This window comes from Thunnus maccoyii, chromosome 4 (genome assembly GCF_910596095.1).
Source record: "Thunnus maccoyii chromosome 4, fThuMac1.1, whole genome shotgun sequence".
In the NCBI taxonomy this organism is placed as follows: Eukaryota; Metazoa; Chordata; class Actinopteri; order Scombriformes; family Scombridae; genus Thunnus; species Thunnus maccoyii.
In genome coordinates, this window is record NC_056536.1 from 15,751,003 (window position 1) to 15,771,549 (window position 20,547).

The 20,547-nt window shown below is 38.9% G+C and overlaps 1 protein-coding gene across 8 annotated transcripts in view; it reads right to left on the minus strand.

Moving 5' to 3' along the window:
- Positions 1-4,866: 4,866 nt before the first annotated feature.
- cpne5a (copine Va) overlaps positions 4,867-20,547 on the minus strand; it is an 85,899-nt gene continuing 70,218 nt past the window's right edge. For all 8 annotated transcript variants that reach the window (XM_042408700.1, XM_042408701.1, XM_042408703.1 and 5 more), the window contains 7 exons: positions 20,270-20,316; positions 19,198-19,379; positions 17,005-17,132; positions 14,525-14,627; positions 9,693-9,750; positions 9,419-9,492; positions 4,867-8,610 (listed from right to left, as the gene is read on the minus strand). In XM_042408700.1, the coding sequence (XP_042264634.1) occupies positions 8,422-8,610; positions 9,419-9,492; positions 9,693-9,750; positions 14,525-14,627; positions 17,005-17,132; positions 19,198-19,379; positions 20,270-20,316 (781 nt within the window). In that variant the 3' untranslated portion in view covers positions 4,867-8,421. The remainder of the gene's footprint in view (positions 8,611-9,418; positions 9,493-9,692; positions 9,751-14,524; positions 14,628-17,004; positions 17,133-19,197; positions 19,380-20,269; positions 20,317-20,547) is intronic.

Here is a 20,547-nt window from a genome sequence, read left to right on the forward strand (position 1 = left end):
TTGTGCTACTTTATACTGTACTTGTACTAGTTTTCAGAGAGAAATGTATTTGTTTACTCCACTGCATTTATAATATATATATTATATAAGATAAATGATTTTACAGACAAATGAGATGATCACCTTATAAAATATTAGTCAGTGCTGCAGATTAAACTAGGGTAGGGTAACAATAGGTTAAGTTGCTCTATCAATTATAACACATGTTGCTTACATATTAGTTCACCAGTGATAATAATCATCCAATAATATGATAGATCTTTATGACAGGGGCCATTCTGCTGCCTAATGAGAACTTTAACTGTTGATACTTTAAGTGGATACCGCTAATAATACTTTTACTTAAATAAAGTTATGAGTGCAGGACTTTTATCTGTCATGGAGTGTTTTTATGTTGAGGTATTGATACTTTTACCTAAGTACGTTATCTTCATACTTCTTCTATCACTGCAAACACCTTTGGTTGGGAATCACAACCTTGCTATGAGTTCAGCTTTTCAGCACCACGGACAGCACGCAGTGAACTCCATTACCATGAATCAGCCTAAAATTATTAGAAGTTGTGGCGATTTTTCTCATCTTACATTTCCAGAAACATTAATCAGTGATGCAGAAGAAGTCCTCGTTCCCTGTGAAGCATCACATCTTGACTACAGCAGTCTGAAGCAGAGGACAGCAAAGTTAAACCATGTATGACCCGACACAGCTGACACAAGGACTTTCCTGGAGGCGAACAGAGCGGCACTTTAACTCGGCCTCAGAGAAAGATTATTCCTTATTTCATGTCCACTTTAATGTCTCAAAATACTGAGTCTGTCAGTTTTTTAACAGCCGTCAAAGATAACGTCTCTCTGACAGAGCGGCGTGGGACATGAGCACCAGCTCAGAGCTCAGTATAGGTGATATCAGAGGAGAAGCGAAAGCCTTTCAGCCGTCTGGGTTAGACAATAAGAAAGCCACTGGTTTCTGCACTTTGTAGTGATTTCTCTCAGTCCCCTTTTCCCCCGACTGTCGCAGAGAGTGGGAACGATGAAGCTGAGCTGTGTCACACCCACACAGCAGCAGAGGCTGTTATCTTTTCGCTCACAGTCTACCGCTATTTATGTTGCCTCTGCCAGTGTTTTCCATGTGTGGGGGTACACAAACAAATGGCAACGTATGTGTTTATGCGCCTTCTGAGGGGGTAAATACACAAGGATGAGCAGGAGAAAGAGGGATGGGACTGAGCACAGCAGTCACAAAACATCTCTGTTGATAGAAAAAAAGAATTTCAGGGCAGCAGAAACAAAAGCTGCCAAACTTCAGCCAAAAAAACAAGCAATTATTTTCAGAAATGTAGCTGTAGTTTTGTGACTTTCATAGACGATAATGTTGAGTGATTCTCTTTCCCACAAACCATCGTTAAAAACTGCAAGTTTCCAGCAATGTTCACCCTAATTCTGGAGACACATCATGTGTTGATGGGAATCATTAAATGTTGTTTATATGATTCTGCATGTATGAAGCTTCTGAGCCTCACAAGAAACGGCAGCGCTGTAGTGAACAGTCTAACTCATTCATCACATTCTCTCACATCAAAAGAGCCTTGATCAGGCAGCCTTGAATTCACCAGGAGAGACGTTTTTTCCTTCTATTTTCTCTTCATCCAAGGAGCAGTCATTCATCACTCTCTCTTTGTTAAGATCCCATAAGACCATAGGGAGTCTCCGGCTTACGCAGGCCCAGATCCAGCAGCTTGTGGATGGCTCACAGGACAGTGCTTCCCTATGGGGGCTCCGTCTTCCCCTCGTCTCTCCTACTGTACTCTTCATGCTCTCTCCCGCTGTCTCTCCTCCTCGCTACACTCTTCCTCCCTCCTCTGCGCTCTCTCTAATCTCCTTTACTCCTCGTTCCAGCCTCCCACCCTTCCTCCCTCCTCTGTCCACTTGCCAGCTTTTCTTCCCTCGCTCTCATCTTTAAAGTCACCGCTCACCTTCCTCCCATATATTCTCCTTTACCCGCCTCCTCTTCTCTCTCTCTTCTCCTGCCACAGAGATTACACTCCTGGCTCCAGGTCATCAAGGAGGTAATCTAAAGTGTAATAAGTTAAGGTAATCTATTTTGGCAGTGCAGGAGGTATTATCTGCGCACTATGTGAATCTACCGCCTACTTTCACGTATTTGAAATATCCAAAGCCTTTTACTGCATGACAGGGTTTGTCAGGCCAGGCATTGTGTGCACTTTTCAGTGTGTTGCTAAATGGCACACATCAACCAGGGAATGGCTCTCACTGCTTAAAATGGTTTATGGCTGCTGGCAGCATCAGCACTCTGAGATGTAGCTGCCATTTGATTTGCGTCAGAACTAGACAGTGTCTTATATTTCTAGAGGGGATCTTTTTCTTTTTGTAAAATTATACTTCTCCCTTTATTTAGCAATTCATACAGACACATTTATTAGGTCATAGTGTAGATTTTGCAGTGACTAATAAATTAGGAAAGAAAGGACAATGGCACATAATAAGAACAAAAACAATAAATACATTATTTTATAGTGTGTTTATATGTTCAACTAAGACTAAGACTTTCATATGTTCATAACTGTCTTGTCTTTTTTTTAGAAAAAATATTTAACAACTAAGACTTATGAAAAGAAAAAAGGAAAACAAAACAAAAAAGAAGAGCAATATTAATTTTTGCTGTTTTGTCTTTTTCCCCCCTAATTTTTAGGGGAAAAAAATCATCACATCTCTATCCTTGTCCTTTTTCTGTTTTTTCTTTTTGATAAAAGTGAAGCACACTGTATTCATTTGTAGAAAATATTCTGTTTTATATTCATTATTATTAAAAGCATGTGTGAAGCTACACTGACCATCCCTCACTTCCCCTCCCTATGTATGCATAAACAGTATATCATATGAGTATGATATCCCAGAATAGTTCAGGCAGCAGTCTGTTTACTGTTCAGATGATTACAGCTGTATTGATATTCAGTTTATGAGGTTCACTCTGGGTTATTTACCTTCACAGTAGCCTCCTGTTCTGTGTTCTGGCAGATGGAATCAAATAAAATATCACTAAAATACTCCTGACACTTTCAATTTCAGTGTTGTTTTTGTCCGTAATGGGAATGCTTTTTTTGTGGGGAACAGGCTGTTTAAGCATGCAGCTAAGAGTAAATAAGGCTCATTCTGCCAGGATGTAATGATATTCAGCTCATTGGACTCCCTGCTGAGAAGTCAGCACTCTCAGGTACTCTGGCTCTTCTCCATTCTGTATTTGCTGATGTTATTAATGTGCGTGGTGCTTTGGTACTTTTTTTAACGTCAATTTTCATCCCTTCAAGGGAAAATGTGATATTTATCTTTGTGCTGAGGTTATTGTAAAATGAATATCTGAACAGGTAACCAAAGATGTGGCATGTTTGTGTTTCTTTCCAGTGAATCGGACACAATAATTACGATGATTCAACACAATTATTTTATATGTGGACGGCTTTCCCGGCTGACAAATCCCCAACACATTATCTCATATGGGCGGTAATGGGAAACCACCCGCTGCTCCACTCTGGCTCCATTACGATGCACTGAAGACTCACTCATTCCTCTAATATCATTCCTTATCGGTTGCCTAATGATGATTTATAGCCAGCGCAAAGGCGGGTAGGGAATTGTGGAGGTGAGTGCATTTGTGCTGTTGAGCGAGACCTGTGTTGTGGCCCCTCGAGGTGAGTGGAATTCATTTTGGACCGCAGAGCAGAAAGGTTTCAGGAGAGAGGTGGGAGGTGGACTATCCAGTTAGTGGGAGTAGTGAGGAGTAGCAGCCGTAACGATCCCTCCCACTAACTCCAAATCCAAAATCTGAAAAGAAATAGCTTCGTGTTTTCAATTGACCTGAGCTCTACAAATTACTGGGCGGTCTTCCACCCTCCATCAGACATGAAGCAGCTCCACCTTGCTGCTGAAGAACCTGGAGGCTGTTTTAATAGGGCAGTGCTGTGATACACACCATGGAGAGATCTGGTTCTGGTTGTTTTTCCTGTTGACACCTCTGACCGCAGCTATAGTTTGTGTTTGTTAGAAATGTACATGTAGTTACTTATCTTGAATCAGTTTTATATTCTTGATGCAGAAAAAAATGTTGAAAAAAGCATAAAAGAGGTGAAGATTTCATGATTTACTGAGCTACTGCTGATGTGTCAACATGACTGATTCAGCAGTATTGACAAACCAGTGAGTCAATAGTCAAATAATTTTTTCCCAATTTGAAAATTCAATATTAAGTGTGTTTACAGACTACTCTGAGATCTATTTTGGCTCATAAAATGTTGCCTGCCCGAAATCCAAAGTAATTGGTGTAATACATTTTGAGCAGAACTGTCCCGAGAATGATTTCTGCATATTATACATGTGTTATATATAAGTAGGGTGTAATTCTATGTCATTAGCTGTGGATTTTCTTCCTGGTTGCCAGTCTGTGGTTATTGTGCAGGCAGTAAGTGGGTGGGCAAGGGAGGTGTTGGCTCTATCTTAGGCTGGTAATTTATGGCTCCAGCTGCTGTCTCCCTCTCCCCAGGTGGACAGCGTGATTCGTCAGCAGTGGATCTCAGGGGGAGGAAAACACATTTCTAAGGGGGAACACATTTTGCAAGAGGACGGCGCTCATCACTGGTTGGACACCAGTCTCCAATGGAGGGATAATATAAATCAACCATCTTGCTGAGAAAAAAAAAAAATCTCATGACAGCCGGTTTTCTAATGCATAAACTCACACTGACAGTGAGATTTATCAAAAAAGGAGCTTCTAGTGAGGACTGAGCTACTTTCTTTTTCTCAAAGTGACCAAACAAACAAATAAAAAAACATCGTGCATTCTGCCAAAGTTGTCAATATTTTATTAATCTTCAGTTAAGGCAATCCATTACAAAGCATTTCACAAACCACAGTATGACGACAATATCATGTCCAACACCTGGTTTGGAAATTATTCAGCATGCAAGTCAGAGACCAAGAGAGGTATGTAAACAACCTGGGATAAAAAGGGAGAAGTGGCAAGAAGAACCCATACAGTATGTGTCTCATAGGAACAGAATGGAAAGAAACCAGAGATGCAGCATGCTAAAGGCGGCTGTTATCTCTAAATAACACCCGAAGTAACAAATGAAGCACATGGCAGATGCACTAATCAGGTGAAATGAAGGCAGACTACCAAACTTCCTGCCATTTTTGGCACAGAACATGCACAATGTCTAAAGAGGCCAAGTTCAACCGAACACATTTTGGCACTGAAATATTCCTTATACGGGGCTTATGTACACAATTAGAGTTCAGCCTCAAAGAAAATTCAAAATGAAGGGATGATCAAAGCCATTTCCACCGAGAGAAAAGAAATAATTGTATCATTGGAGAGACGTCTTTTAGACCGAAATAAGCATGAAAACACACATCATAATAATTTAATGTTCAACAGTTGCATAAGTGTCATTACTGTGCTCATTTCAGGAAAAAAAATAGAGTGAAGCTCATTATAATCTATAAGAAAGAGAAGAAAAATACAATACTGAGTTTGAGTAGTGTTGATTACATGAAACGTGTTGTGCACACAACATATGGCCCCACTTCCACTTCACATGTTTTCATTTCACCTTCTTCTCGTACACATTTGCGAGATCTATGGCGATCACAGTCACAGTAAATGAGCTGCATACTGATGCTGCTAAAGGACCAACTTTTCCAAATTCATTTCCTATGACTCATCAGTAGCTTGTTTTGTTAGACATAAAATGAAAAACATGAAAATACGAAGATCTACTATTATAGCTACTTCAAAAAGTAGAATTAAAAGAGGTTACTTGCAAAGTAAATAGATCAGATATTTATAATTTAACATAATTAGGTTATTAATACTCCTTTAAATACTCTATATTTCATAACAAATTCATTCAGTGTGTATTATTTATTTCCTTTTGGCTTAAATGGCTTCCTCTAGAGGTATACTGGTGTTTATGTGTGGTATGCAGTAAAACTTAATGGCCTCATTTCAGTTGTGATGAACAAGTGAATCTGGCAGCAGATTAAACGCTGCTTTGTCTTCTGAGGGAGAAATGTTCACTAATGAACAAAAAAAAAAGTCAAATATGGATCTGGGCCTGTGACAGAAGGAGTTCACTGCCTCTCAACTGAGTTTCTGCAGAATCATCACACTATCAGCTCTGTGAGAGCACTGGAGCTACAAAGAACATTAAATGGCTACCAAAGAAAGTAAAAGCAACATGTAAACGTGTTTTCTCTGAACACAAAACAAAACAGACGTCAGTGAGAAATCAGAGCTTCACATTCACAAGAGAATAACACAACAAATCTGTGTAAACGTTGGTTCTCCAGTGTCGTTCAGTGAAAATCCAGAATAAATGAATGTTTCAATGAAACCCATGAATGTTTACTTTTTCCTTGAGGCAATGGAAGTGGCCACAGTTGAATTGTAAACAAGTCTTGACTTTGAATATTGTACAACAAAGTTCAGCGACGCCGTCAACTTTCATTAGTGAAGAGCTGCAAGTATAAAAGTACACGACACCGCGGCTGTAATAGTCCGAATCCTGCAACAGTTTTATCGTCGCCGACATTTTCTTTGAGTACATCTTAAATGTGAGACCTGCTGCTGGCAGAATAACACCTGGGTAACTGAATTTGGATATGTTTCCATATAATAGGCACATTTGGATCGAGATATTGAGTGACTGAGAGATACTAGTGAAAATAATGTCTGTTATAAATAGATAACTTAGGATGTGCACAACTGGGCCACAAAGGCCGTAAAACATTTATACACAGATGCTAAAAAGAAAATGCTGTGAAGAAATGTGGATATAATGACTTGATTTAAATCGTAAAAAAAAGAAACTGTGGAATTGTGTCTTAAGTATTGAAATAGTATCCCAATTATATTATAAAATGGGCTGTTTCTTGGCATCGGTGTAAAAAGATTTTATGTGGCAACACTCTGAGTTAATTAGAAACACAGTTAACACAATGCACACATAAGAAAAGATGGACCGTTTTTGTTTTGTGCAATTAGTTGTTGTTCTCCTTGGATCACTTTAAAAAACATTCAACGCCCCAAATTTCTCAAACTCTGTTGCAGGATTTGTGATTGTTCAGTTTTTATTTTGGGACAACAAATCAAATTAAAAGGAGAAAAAAAAAAAAGAAAAAAAAAGTGGGTGTTAGTTGACATCAGTCTTTTGAAAGTTTATGTGCAGGGTCCTAAAAGTATAAACAATAAACTGTAACCACAACAAATATAATGGAAAGAAACAGACGAAGAAACGGCGAGATGACGGATGAGATATGGCGGCATGACTTAAGCAGTGTAATTAACCTCTCTGCATACTAACAAGGAAAGCTGGCGTGTGCGTTGAATTATTCATCGGTTTTTCTGTAAACATACTGTTTGTGATAAATATAAGTTAATTTTAATATATTAGTATAAGATTTCTTTCTTTTTTATATAAACATTCTTCCTGTTGTCATTCTGTTTAAAATGATGGTGTAAAACATAATAACATGGGCTCCTTTCCATTATCTTCATTGTGGCAGCTGTTTCAAAATAATCCTTTTCAGCTTATTAACATTATAACCTTTGTGCTTTTTATTTGGACAGTAATTAGTGCATTCTGTTAATATAAATATTAGAAATAGGTATAAGACGCAGTGCTGGGAAATCAGTATGGCAACAGCTCACAGCAGGTTCCTCCACACAACAGCTTGCCATCAAAAACTATCAGTGAAAATGATTCTTAAACTGCTGAACAGGTTTTATCACATGCTTTATATTACAGTCCTTATCAAAGTAGAAATGGGGAATTTTTTTTTTTTTTTTTTTTTTTTTTTGGTTAGACTGGTCACAAAATATAGGATGGAAAACTACAGGGGAAATATGACTTTGATCCCCACCCTTTAAACCCCTCCCCCAAAAGGAATAAATTATTTCTGCAATAAATAAATAAATAAATAAATTACTATACACATGATTTCCTAGTTCAACACACATCCAAAAGGTATCACAAACATGATACACACTGGCACATTCTAATATATTTATGCCTTCAAACAGGCCCTCTCTACGGGTTTACTTGCTATCCATTACATCACCACTTTGACAGGTTTGACAGCGAACAACTAAAACCTCCTTTTACAGCGGGCTCCTCTCAGCGCTCTCATCCGCAAGCGCTCATCCGATCATCAGCAGGTTCCCCCCAAAGCAGTCTTATTGCTCCGAACCGAAATGGAGTCTTGTCATCTTTTTTGTTTGGCCGGATTATTATTTAGGAAAGGGCCTCATCCCCATTTTCCCGTCAAAGGATGGTTGATGGAGGCAGGTTCCCCGTAAATGCCGGCCTGGCCCCCCCCCCCGCCCTGACGCGGAGCTGCGTGTTGTGACTCAGACGGGGTTGGTCTCGGGGTGGTCGCTGGGCGAGTAAACCGGTGGGACGGGGATGGGTTTAATGCCTCTGCTCTTCATGTAGGAAATCAGCTGGTCAGGGATCTCAGCCAGTACGTCTTTAGCCAGCCGCGCCATGCTCAGCACATGGTTACCTGTGCGGTCCATGTAGTCTCTGAACGGGACAAACTGTTGCGACATGAGAAAGAAATGTGTGACTTTATGAAAAGAATGTATTGTGATGCAACAAGTGTTAAAGCTGCGATGGTCATTACACCTGAAAATACACAAGTGGCTCCCATGAACAATTTACAGATGATTTTCCTCTTAGAGTATCACCAGCAGTTGGTTTACAAACACAAGCAGGTTTAAAAGTTTGTACAGAAGAAACAGTTGGTTGGAGGTCATCAAAGTCTACCTGCTAATTAGATTATGATGATTTGTGTGTGAAAAGTTGACAAAGTGGTGCAAAAGTAAGCAACAGGGTGTCACCGTGAGTTCATCCTCTGGGGATCAAGAACATCCAGAATATATTTCATAGGTATTTGGGTCTCTTAGAAATCTCTTCTTAAAACTAGTTTTTATTTTATGGCTTTTTCTTACAGTAACTGATATTGTTTTTGTGTTCACTGTAAAGCACTTTGTAACTTTGCACTTTGTCTGTTTTTGAAAGGTGCTACTGTATATAAATAAAGTTATTATCACGTTATCTTGTGTACAAAGATGAAATTTTACTTGAGGGTGGTGCTGCAGAAAAACTCAAAGGCATTAATCCTCTGAGGATCATGAATGTTCTCAGTATATTTCATGATACTGCTGTGCACATTAGATTTTGTTGCATTTGTACACATTAATATTTTGGTCTTATGGTGATGCTAGCGATGTTGCGATATCTTGCTTTGGAATAAAAAACATTGTCTATAGTTACGGCCACTAGTTGGGCAAGAATGATTCTGTCACCTTTGGAAAATGGTGGAAAACAGTAAAAATATCTCACCTGTACGATGTCTCTCTCTGCCAACTTTCCCCGCGAGGAGATCCTGATGTCATCACCATCCAGCTCAACCATGGCTACACAGAAAAGAAAAATAATCTCACATGTTCTAACTAACTTGCGTATAACTCTGTATCCATAATGTAACACATAAACCTTGAGTCATGTAACAAATGAGTCAGGGAAAAAATAAAAACTTATGTCAGTTTGAATTAAAAAATAATCACAGATGCACACAGACTTTCCACTGTTTTTTACACATTTGTTCTGCTCTCACCATCAAACTCAGCTTGGCCAACTCCAACAATGATGATAGACATGGGGAGTTTAGCAGCCTGTCATGAAGAAGAAGAACAAACAGTCAGTTGTCTGAAAGAACCGTATTTCTAAAGATGGGCTGACATCAGAGTATGGAGGGGTTACATTTCCAATTATTGTTGGGGTTTTTTTCCCCTTAACACATGTCTCATTCTGAAATGACAGACAGTATTAATCCGCAGGCACAGTCCCCCAGAGAAGCCACAAAGGAAAAGGATAAAGGACAAGATAAAATGAAATAAACACAGATGATACAGAGCATCATAACAGTTTCATGAGTGTTTAACACCACGTTATGTTGTATAGATCAGGTTGTCCAGGGACTGAGAGAAAATACATTATTTAACTCAGTGGCCCCAAGATTGTTACAACATCCAGCATATAACAGAATATTTTTACTAACTACTATACAATGTATACATTTAATAGGCTGATTTTACACATAGAATATCAAACTAGTTAAACAACCCAAAGTTTTTTGTACTTTAAGTTCATAAATAACAACAGAAGAAGAAAAACAATGAAGATAACATGTAAACGCATGAGTTACGTCAAATGCTGTATTCATAAAACATGATGACTTCATTCTACACACTTGCATCACACAGTCACAGTCTAACATTACTTATTCATGATGTTGGCATATAGAAATGTTTCAAGTACTGTTCAGAAGTTCAGAGAAGAAAAGCCAAAACACTTTACACAACAAAGGTTTAATGAAGCTTATCTCAGTTTGTGGTGTGCAGGTTAGTCCACTGCATGAATTTAGACCACAGTCCTGATGTGGAGACAGTGAGATCTTCAGTATGAATGAATGATATATGCTTGTGGTAGAAATCCATTTTACAGGGGTAAAAGTAGGTCAGCTTTCCTGGAAAAAACCTCCCGAGGGGAGAGGCCTGTCACAGATAGGAGTAAACAGACTTAAGAGGACCACCCTCTCCATGTTCTCCATCATTATGCTCCCTCCATCTCTTCCCCTGTGTTATCTTCCCCTCCACTCGGCTCATTCCTCATGACCTCTCGCATACATACATACATTCTGTTTGCCCCTTTCCAGCGGAGGCGACCTCGCAAGTGTATACCTATAAATGCCAGATCAGATTCTCACAAAGTATCTTGAGCTGAATTATTCAGTCTACACCATTTGTTACTTCGCCTGTACTGTCAAGTCACTCGGGATCTCACTCCATCAGTCTGTCTAAGCACATACAGTAACATCCTCCTCTCACTGCACACAACAGACACTTGTTCTCATAACACTTTACTGAACATTAAAGGACTTTAAAGAATTTTGGGAATTAAGAAATCATTTCTGTGTCTCTGTTTCCAGTGCACATGCTAACATTATATTCAGTACATGTAATTAACCTTTTAAATAACCTGCTGACTTGTTTAGGAAGTTGGTAAAATAAGACAAAACATGTATATTTAGAGAGTATCTCCTCTTGTGACAATTCACACATAACTTGTGGCTCTTTTTTTAGGTACGTGCTCTGAGTTAGTCAGACAGATGAAACTTTGCTTTGTTGATTCACAACGGACAGATGGACTCTACCAGACGCAGTCCTTTAAGTTTCCCTAAATGTTTAAATATTTATGAATTTTATGAAATTATTGGTAGAGCAAGCCTCCCATCCAGACAACAAACTGACAACCTCAGACATAATCTAATACATGGGCACAAATTAATTCATGTTTTGGCCTCCCACGCCAGACAGAGACCCTATTTTATAATTTATGAACCTAAATGAAATTTGAATCTTAACCCTCTGGGGTCAACAATGTCGTATGCGACATAAAAGTACTCTAATTACTATTTTTAAACTATCTCTGGAACACTGCGTGCTAGACACTTACTTTAAAAACTGCCCTGCAGCTACAGCAATCGAGCCAGTCGCCACTTCATTTCCTCCTGCAAGTACATGTGCATTTTCCATTTGGAAGAACTGAAAAATACGTCAACAAAACGCGGTTTGCTGTCGCTTTAAAAAAATACAATACTTATAGTTCTAAACGCCAAATCAATTTCACTAGAATAAAATATATTATACACTAAATATATTATACACTAAAACAAGATGTTCTACTCAGAAATGTATGAAAACAAAATTGTCTGTTTCCAATCACTTCTGACACATTCAGAGGATCGCAGGTTGCTGCACAAACATTTCCAGAACGTTTCACTATGGAAATTCGGAGCCCTCCGGATATGTTATACACCAAAACAAGATGTTCTACTCAGAAATGTATTAATTTATAAATTAATTAATTGTTTGTGCAGCTTCCTTGGATCCTCTAGAATGTGTCTGAAGTGGAATTTTATAATATGCTGAATATGATACTTTGTTAATGATAACCTTATAACTCTGTATATTCAAATTCTCCCAAGTAAGAACCTCCTTGGTGAGCCATTGAAATAAATACCGTATTTTTTCATTTTACTTTCTGAATCAAACCCTGACCTGACTGTAAATTAAATGAAAGCGACAGTATTCAGTTCTTCCCATTGACTGTATATAAAGATGGACAACACGTCTCCACTTCCTGCTGCAATGCAAAAGTGAAGCCAAAATATCTAATTTCCTGCCATCTTGTTTGTGTGACATCATTTGGAGCCAGAGTAGAGTGAACAGTAAAGTCAGATGGCGGGATGACAGCCCACGGGATACGACCCCTCAGCCGTCCCACCATCTGACGGAGGTTTGAGAGTGGCTGTCACACCTGTCAAAAGCTGCCTAAAAAGGAGAGAAACCATCTTTGGGAAAAATTTGTTTAACGTGCACTTTGTTATTTTAGTTTGGCTCACATCACATCCACTAACATGGAGGGGGCGGGACTTATGACCAATACTGTAGCCAGCCACAAGGAGGCAATCGAGATATTTTGGCTTCACTTTTGGGGAGCTGTCATGTCGTCCATATTTATCTACAGTCAATCATTCTTCCAGGTGGAAAACCTCATTACCAAAAAAACGCAAGTGTTCGCACAGAAGGAAATAACAAGGCTGCTGGCTTTCAGCCATTACGAGTTGTCACTTGTTCTTATAATCCATCCAGGGGCTTGATAATCCATCAAGAAACCACTGTGTTATTTTTGGACACACAAAATTCTAAAAGGTGGAAGTGGCGGGCAGGCAAATATGCCAGTTTCCATAAAAACAAAACAAAACAAAACAAAAAACAAGAAACAAATATGGACAGTTTTTATAAAAATGTAAATAGCTCTGTTTTTCTGTGTGATAGAGACTTTATGAATAGAGATTTTATTTTTTCATCTGAGGCCTTAGTCTACAAACGTGAAGACAATAAACATTTGTACATAGTTGTTTGTTGTAAAAATCACCATGAAACAAATATCAACAGTTGTGATAAAATATATATATATATATATATATATATATATATATATTGTTCTGTTTTTCTGTGCAATTGAGACTTAATTTTCTTTTTTGTTTGTTTGTTTTCTACCTAAGGCCTTGGGCAACAAATGTGAAGATAGTAATCATTTGTTTGTTTTTGTGGAAAATGGATTAAATGTTGAAAAATTCAAATTCTCTTTTAGTTTTTCTTTTGACTTCTTGGTCTATTTTGTCATGCAATATTACTGCAGCATACATATGCAAATACCCCATGTTGTGAAAAAAATGATACCAATTAAGTGCTTGTAACTTATAGTTCTGAATTTATACAAATGTTTATATATTAAGAGAGTTGAGGCACCAGTAATAGGAAAAAAGTGGCTCAGACCCCAAGAACATCAAAGGAAAGAGTTAGAATTTGTATTTACCCCGGAGGCTGTCCCGTTAGATGTGTGGACATATGAAAGCTAAGCGGTGCTGGTTTGGGGAACAAGGATTAACAAGGAGGGAACAGAATTAACATTACAGTTTGGCCTGCAGCAGTGCATTACCAAGAGATATCTGCTATGTGCAATCTTTAAGATACTTCTAAAGATACACTACAGCATCAGAAAGCACAAATAAGACAGCAAAAAAGCAGAGATGAACGTTGCACAGACAGCAACTCTTTCCTTATGATTCATCTCTCAAGGGCAAAGGCTGAATGCCAAGTGAAGGAGGTCATTCGGTCCTTTGCTCTGTGGGCAGAGAGAAGAGAAGCCAAGTGCAAACTGAGAGGTGAGAGGTGGCAGCAGGACGCAGAAGGTTCGGGCTGAGCAGTGCAGAGCAGCAGACAAGATCTTAAAAGGAAGGTGTGGCTGTTCGAATGGTTTGATTAACAGTCGCAAATTCCCTTTAAACCCAGTCTGCTGGGGGTCAGAGCACCATGTTGCTGTGAGGTCGTCTACCTGGTCGACGATGAGTCTAACCACTGTGGCCATAATCCTATTATAGATGAGCTCCACTGTTTTCATAAGACATAAAATATTAAACATAGACATAAGACAAACAGAAATAATTCTTAAAATTTGGACCAAACAGGTGCCTCAGATGGTGTGCTGGATAAGACCCTTTCCTCCAATAAAGTGAACCTGTTGACCTGAGAGTGAATCTCAGCTGAGCCCCTCAGGTTCCCCAGAGTCTCAATAAAAAGGAAACATATTGGACAAACAGCGTCCAAGCACGGGGGGGAAGCAAGTGGAGTAGAAAACATCCCATAAATCCTCATATCTAGTGCTACTGGCTTATAAACCCCTCAAAGTAAGAGAAAGCCAGTGAGTGCCACAGTAAGCTAAAAGCACCTGCAACGCCAATACCCTGCAGAGCCGAGGGGATGAGAGAGAGAGAGAGAGAGGTGAACATCCTGCGGCTGATGGTAGAGCAGCACTTACGTTCACAATGGCCTCCTTGGTTTGAGCCATGTCTGATATGACGCCATCAGTGATGATGAGCAGGACAAAGTACTGAGATCCGTCCTGCACTGCCGCTGCATACCTGAAGGAGAGAAATCAACAGACAGATGAAGGCAGATGCAGATGTTTATGCATTTACATAAAACTGAAATTGGTTTGAAAAACCGCAGAGAAACTCTAAGAGCAGCTACAGCAGCGTGTCAGCAGCCGCTGTCAGAGAGGAGAAAAACAAAATTTAAAAAGCATGTTCTTCAGAAACAAATTCCCCTTCCGCCCAGCATGTGACACAAAAGCTTAATATAGACATGTAAAGAAGTAAAATATGTTGTATAGCTCTTCACGTCTCCGAGGTCTATCCAGACACTATTACGAAACCCATCAGAGACACCACAGTGAGTGTGGCCTAGTTTCAATCGCCCATCGCTGGCTGCTCTATGAATAATTTATTGAACTGTTTATGCAAGTGGTGCAGTCTTATTCTTTCAGAACATCAGTGATCACCCCGCACTCAATTGACAAGGCTTGATGAGCAAGAGGGGGAAAAACGTGGCAGATCATTGTGAGAGCCGAGGAAGGGTCAGAGGTGAGTCGTTCCTCTTGCTTTTAGTTTGGTAGGTTTGACTGATGCGCTGACATTTTAATCAAAGAGCGTGTCCAGTCAGTGACACTGGAGAGAGTGATGACTGGTGTTTAGGATATTAAAGAAGCATTTGTCTTCCTCATCTGCCAAATAACAATGTGAGCCACACTCACTGGAGACAGTCGAGCACATTAACAGAATATTATATTATAGATAGATTACATTTTTAATATTGAGATTCTGATCAAAAAGTTCTGCACTGATCCAGAGCTGTTTACCAGCAGGAGGAGAACTCAGAGTTTATTTTTTAAACTTTTGAAAAGTGGTTTTATCTTCACTCTCACGCTCTCTTCGTCCATGTTGACTGCTGACTGGAGGGGAAACGGAAACGTCAAAGACGTCAGTGTCAATTTTGACCAATGAAATTTGGGTTAGGTGTGAAAAACTTCGCAAAAATAGAGCCAGGGTGACCAGTTTTTCAAACAAGCAATACGCCGCTCAGCCTGTTGGCTGACGCACGGAGCAGGTTAAGACATCTTCATTGGGAAACACTGAAAGAATCTGACGGTCACTCGCTCGTTCACATCGCGTCCAGTTAGGAGTCGGTGTGAGATCTACTTCTGGTCACAAAAAGAGTAAATTTGATGTTTTTATCACTGGTTTACTGGATGACTTATTTAACTTGTCATGGTAAGTGGAACGGCTCTTATAGTCTGCAGCATCTCTGTGCATCATTTTTAGTATTTTAATTTAATTTAATTTTACTTAGTTACACTGCACCTTTTAGGCAAAGAGTGACTGTAAAAAGTGTAACAATATAAAAGAAGAAGATTTATTTATTAATAAGTTTCCTTCCTTGAAATCATGCCAAGAGCTGCATGGGACTTCTTGTCATTTTTTTATTATTATTCTTGTGTGTCTGTGTGCATAGTGATTTGAACACTGAAACAAAAAGTTACATAAGTTTTCAAAAGAAAACAATTTGCTGTAGTCTTGTGTTTTATCCAGGGCACCACATTAATCCTCATCTCAGGTCAGTCATCAGTCTGTCAGTTGCTGTCGATTCAAACCGGAAGTCCAAGTCTAGTTCCAAGTCCTCATTTGTTTCAGTCTAAGTCAGTAAAGCGTCATGTGCAATTTCAGTATGAAGCTCTTACTACTGAGGGTTGTGTTTGAGGAACTCATCAGATTCAGGTCTGTGGTGCACAAACCTGACTCCATGTGTGAGTCACTAATATAAGTCCAAGCCAAGTCATGAGTCATCAACATTTGGGCCTGAAGCCTCAGCTTGAGTCTGAGTCCGGTATTAAAACAGAAGAGGGGAGTGAAACACTGCACACCTGGTCCTTATTATTGTACTTTCACTTCTATTTCAATCTGGAGAAGACGGATTTTCTATAAATCATGTCTGCTGTGCATTTAATATGTTGCAGCCCAATTTATAGACAAGCCTATAAATGTACTTTTTTTGTTGCAATTATTACACTAACAGGAAGTTAGAAATGCTGAATTAAAGCATGTGGTTCCCTGTTCACAGTGAAGCTCATTTGATGAATAATGTGACTAATAAACACATGGCTGAAAGGCAACATAACATTAATCCATTTACAACTCTGCTGCCAATCCCACCAGCTTATCTTAACACTTTCTCCACACTAAGTCTAAAAAGCAATGTAGCACCTGCATTAAGATGTCTGGACCTACATATGCTTGATTACCATTTCTATTCATCATTATTTATTTTCCCTTCATTAGTTCTGCTCAATTAAAAGAGAAACCATCACTCACTGTCTTAATACCTCTGGCAGCGTGTCTGCCAGCTGCAGAAAGGACAACTGTGCTCTGTGATGTTCACTGGGACCGGTATTTGTGTGATTACCTTGCCACATGATTAACAACGGGAGCGAAGTTTGTGGGTCCATACAGCTGAACCGTCTTAAGGCTTTGATGGTAAGCTTCGAGAATCCCCTCCATACCGTTACAGTAAGGGTTCTCAATGTTGCCATTCTGAGAAAAACAAAAACAGAACATGAGTAGTGCAAAAACTAGATGGTTCTGGGTGGAACGCAATAGGGCTTGACATAGCAATTAATTCATGTAAACAACCATCTTTCAGTCGTACTACAACGTGTTTCGGCGGTAAGTTAAAGAGTAATCTAATATCAGGCTGAAAAGCAGCTTTTTGCTGTCCTCTCTGCTCAAAAAGTTTCAAGGCTGTTACACCTCTAGCCACGCCCAACACCGATGCCACTGTGTACTGACACACCCTGAAGTACACTTCTACATCACTGCAACAGTCAGCAAAAACAAAATTTTCAGCTGCTGTTAAGTTGGTCTTTAAACAGGTTGACATTCTCATTTAAGAGAACTAACAATTACTTTGATTATTGATTAATCTGCTGATTATAGTCTTGATTAATCAATGAATCATTTTGTATATAAAATGTCAAATATAATGAAAAATGCCCATTTTAATTTCTTAAAGTCCAAGGTGATGTCTTCAAATATCTTGTTTTATCGGATAAATAGTCCAAAACCTGGTTTGTTAATCAGAACCATCTGAGAAGTCGTCCTTTGAAACTGTTTGGAAAAAGGGCCGCCACTTTCAAAAAATACTTGGCAGGCTGATTGGATGAACCATCTGTCACCGTCCAACCTTGTGAGGCAGCTGGATATGTGAGATCACAAGATCACGAGAGAATCCTCATAGGACGCAGATTGGCTAAGCTCATAACTTGAAGCCTGACAAGATGGATACTCGCATAATTTCATGATGTTATGATCTTGTGAAGCCAGCTGCCTCACAAGGTAAATATTTGGCACTTATACCTAAAAAAAATGGCTAAAACAATTATTTGATTGTCAAAATACTTTCTAATTAATTTTCTGTCAACTGACTGATCGATTCATTGCAGCTCTACAGAGAAATAGCTTGTATGTGATAGTGTCAAATAAGAAAATTGACATCAACTCATCCCTTTGCATTCAATACAAATATGGATCCGGGACGTGTTTAACCTAGCTAAGCACTAAGACTGAGGCTGTGTCTTCACTATTTACTATATAGTGTGTTTTGTTCTGAATTTCTAGTGAGAATTGTTAAACCCTTTAAAATGAAGTCAAATGACCCCATAATGTATCATAACAAGTGTACAATAGATGGTCACTAACTGAAGAAAAACTACCAATAAGTGGAAAAAAGATTAAATGACTGCCAGGTGAAAGATACGACCACAGTAGTATTAAAATATTTTTTTATTATTATATTTTGTACCCTATAATTACCTAGTGTGTAGTGAATGAGTAAATGAATGAGTGAATAGTAAATGAATGAACACAGCCCAGAAACAGAGCACATTTATCTCGCTGACTAGCTATTTAGTTAGTATAAACTCTGTCCTGTGGTTTTGTTCAGTTACAGAAGTACGAAGTCTCTCTTGAAGGGCTGAATGACATTTGGAAAACATTCTTTGCTCCGAGTGATGTGCTTGTCAAACTTTGCTTCAAAGGTTAGCTTCCTTGGCTACAAGGCACATATCTAACCAAACATATATGAAAAATATTTCACTCAGGACTGTAACTTTACTCTTAAGCCCACTTCTGAGACAAGAGAATGAGATTTCAATTATATGGTGAGATGAATTAATTAATTAATTAATTTGCTAATTCTAACGGAGACATGGAGTGATGCAGACGTTACCCTAGACAGACTCCTCATTAGGCTGCACTATGCAGCAGCCAGAGCACATTAGCTGACTGAGAGAAGCCCAATTGATTTACGAATCCTTCAGCCTCACAGAGACCTAATTTGCACTATAAAAGGTAAATGGAATTCACTCTGAATTATGCATGTCATAGGTGTTGCAGCATCCATCTCAAAACACACACATCCATATCGCACATGAAAACACGTTTATCCGTACGTGTTGGAGGAAGCATAAAAACATACAAGTGCTCACCAATCAAATACAAGCTCCACTGGGAAGTCGAAAATCATTTTCATGTAAATTCAGATTAACTGTAAGAGAAATTATGATTCTGAGCGTTTGAAGTAACCCCATAGTTGACTCACCAGAGGGAACTCGTGGGACACCCTCCCATCAGGGGGCAGCTTAGCACCGAATCCCAGGGCAGGAAACATCTTATCACTGTCATAGTCCTGGATGATCTCACCCACAGCCTTCAGGGCCATGGCATAGGCGTTCATCTGGTACGGGTTCATGTAGTGGAGTGAAGTGGACTGGGATGGATTTCCTTACAAGACAAGAGAAATCAGAGTCAGTGATGCAGACACTCAAACTGAGACCGAACTGACAGCTGCAACGGCGGAAACATGAGTGAACCCAAACTAAATGAGCTGCTGTGAATTAGAGTTGGGACTAGGTGTAACTATCTGGAATACTGGAAGTCAGTAATATTATGACGGCTGCTGCAAGATAACCGTAAAACATGTTCATATTGTTTTATTTGTGTTTTTGAATTTACTGTGACATTTTGAGCACTCAAATGTGATGTATACTTCTGGATACAGTACATATGAATTTGCAGGATTCCCTTTTATGCTGGAATGAATCAATCAAGATCTTACATCCAGAAAATGTGCTTGATTGAATATTTAGACAAAACAAACCTAGATAGATGTTAATTATGTTAGATTTTATTCCCATTTATTTAAGTCTTTTGCATCTCTATATTCATTCATCTCTACACAAATATATCATATATTCTCATTCAACTATGTATTTGTGTTTATTCTAGATGAATGATTAAAAGAAACTTGAGCTGACTTAAGCTTAACTTATTATTTGTGTTGTCTCTTTAAATCCACAACCTGTCATTTTCTTTGTATTTTGCACTAGATACAGCATAACAAACAGGTTTCCCCATTTCTAAATTCGGTTTATAACCACTTTTGTGTCTTTATGTCCCTCTTCTGTCTTCTTTAAAAAAAATGAAGAGTATCATTTTTAAACACTTTGTTTACCATGTGAACATTTCAATGAAACATGGTTTAAAAAGAAAAAAAGGACTATTACATGCAGGAAGAAAAACACAACTTCCTCTTTCATTCATGGAAAATGGCATAGTCATACATCAGATGACAAATGGAGGCAGAACAGGTTGATGGTAGTCGAAACACTCACCATTTGATGCAGTGAAATCAATGGCAACTGTGAAGTGAATCTGAGTCCTGAAACAGATGAATAGAAGAGAGGATGCTGTTAACAAAAGAGAGGAAGGAAAAGACTCAGCACTGCAGTTTAATGAGGCTCTCCCAGGTTTCACAGTGCTCTCTGCTCAACCTCTCATATGAGAAGAGGTGTGACAAAGGTAAACCTCAAACAGTGTTCATAATGCACCTTCATCGTAGCTTCACAGCTGCTTCTTCTCAGCCGCTGCCAGTTACGCAACACAGGAGCTA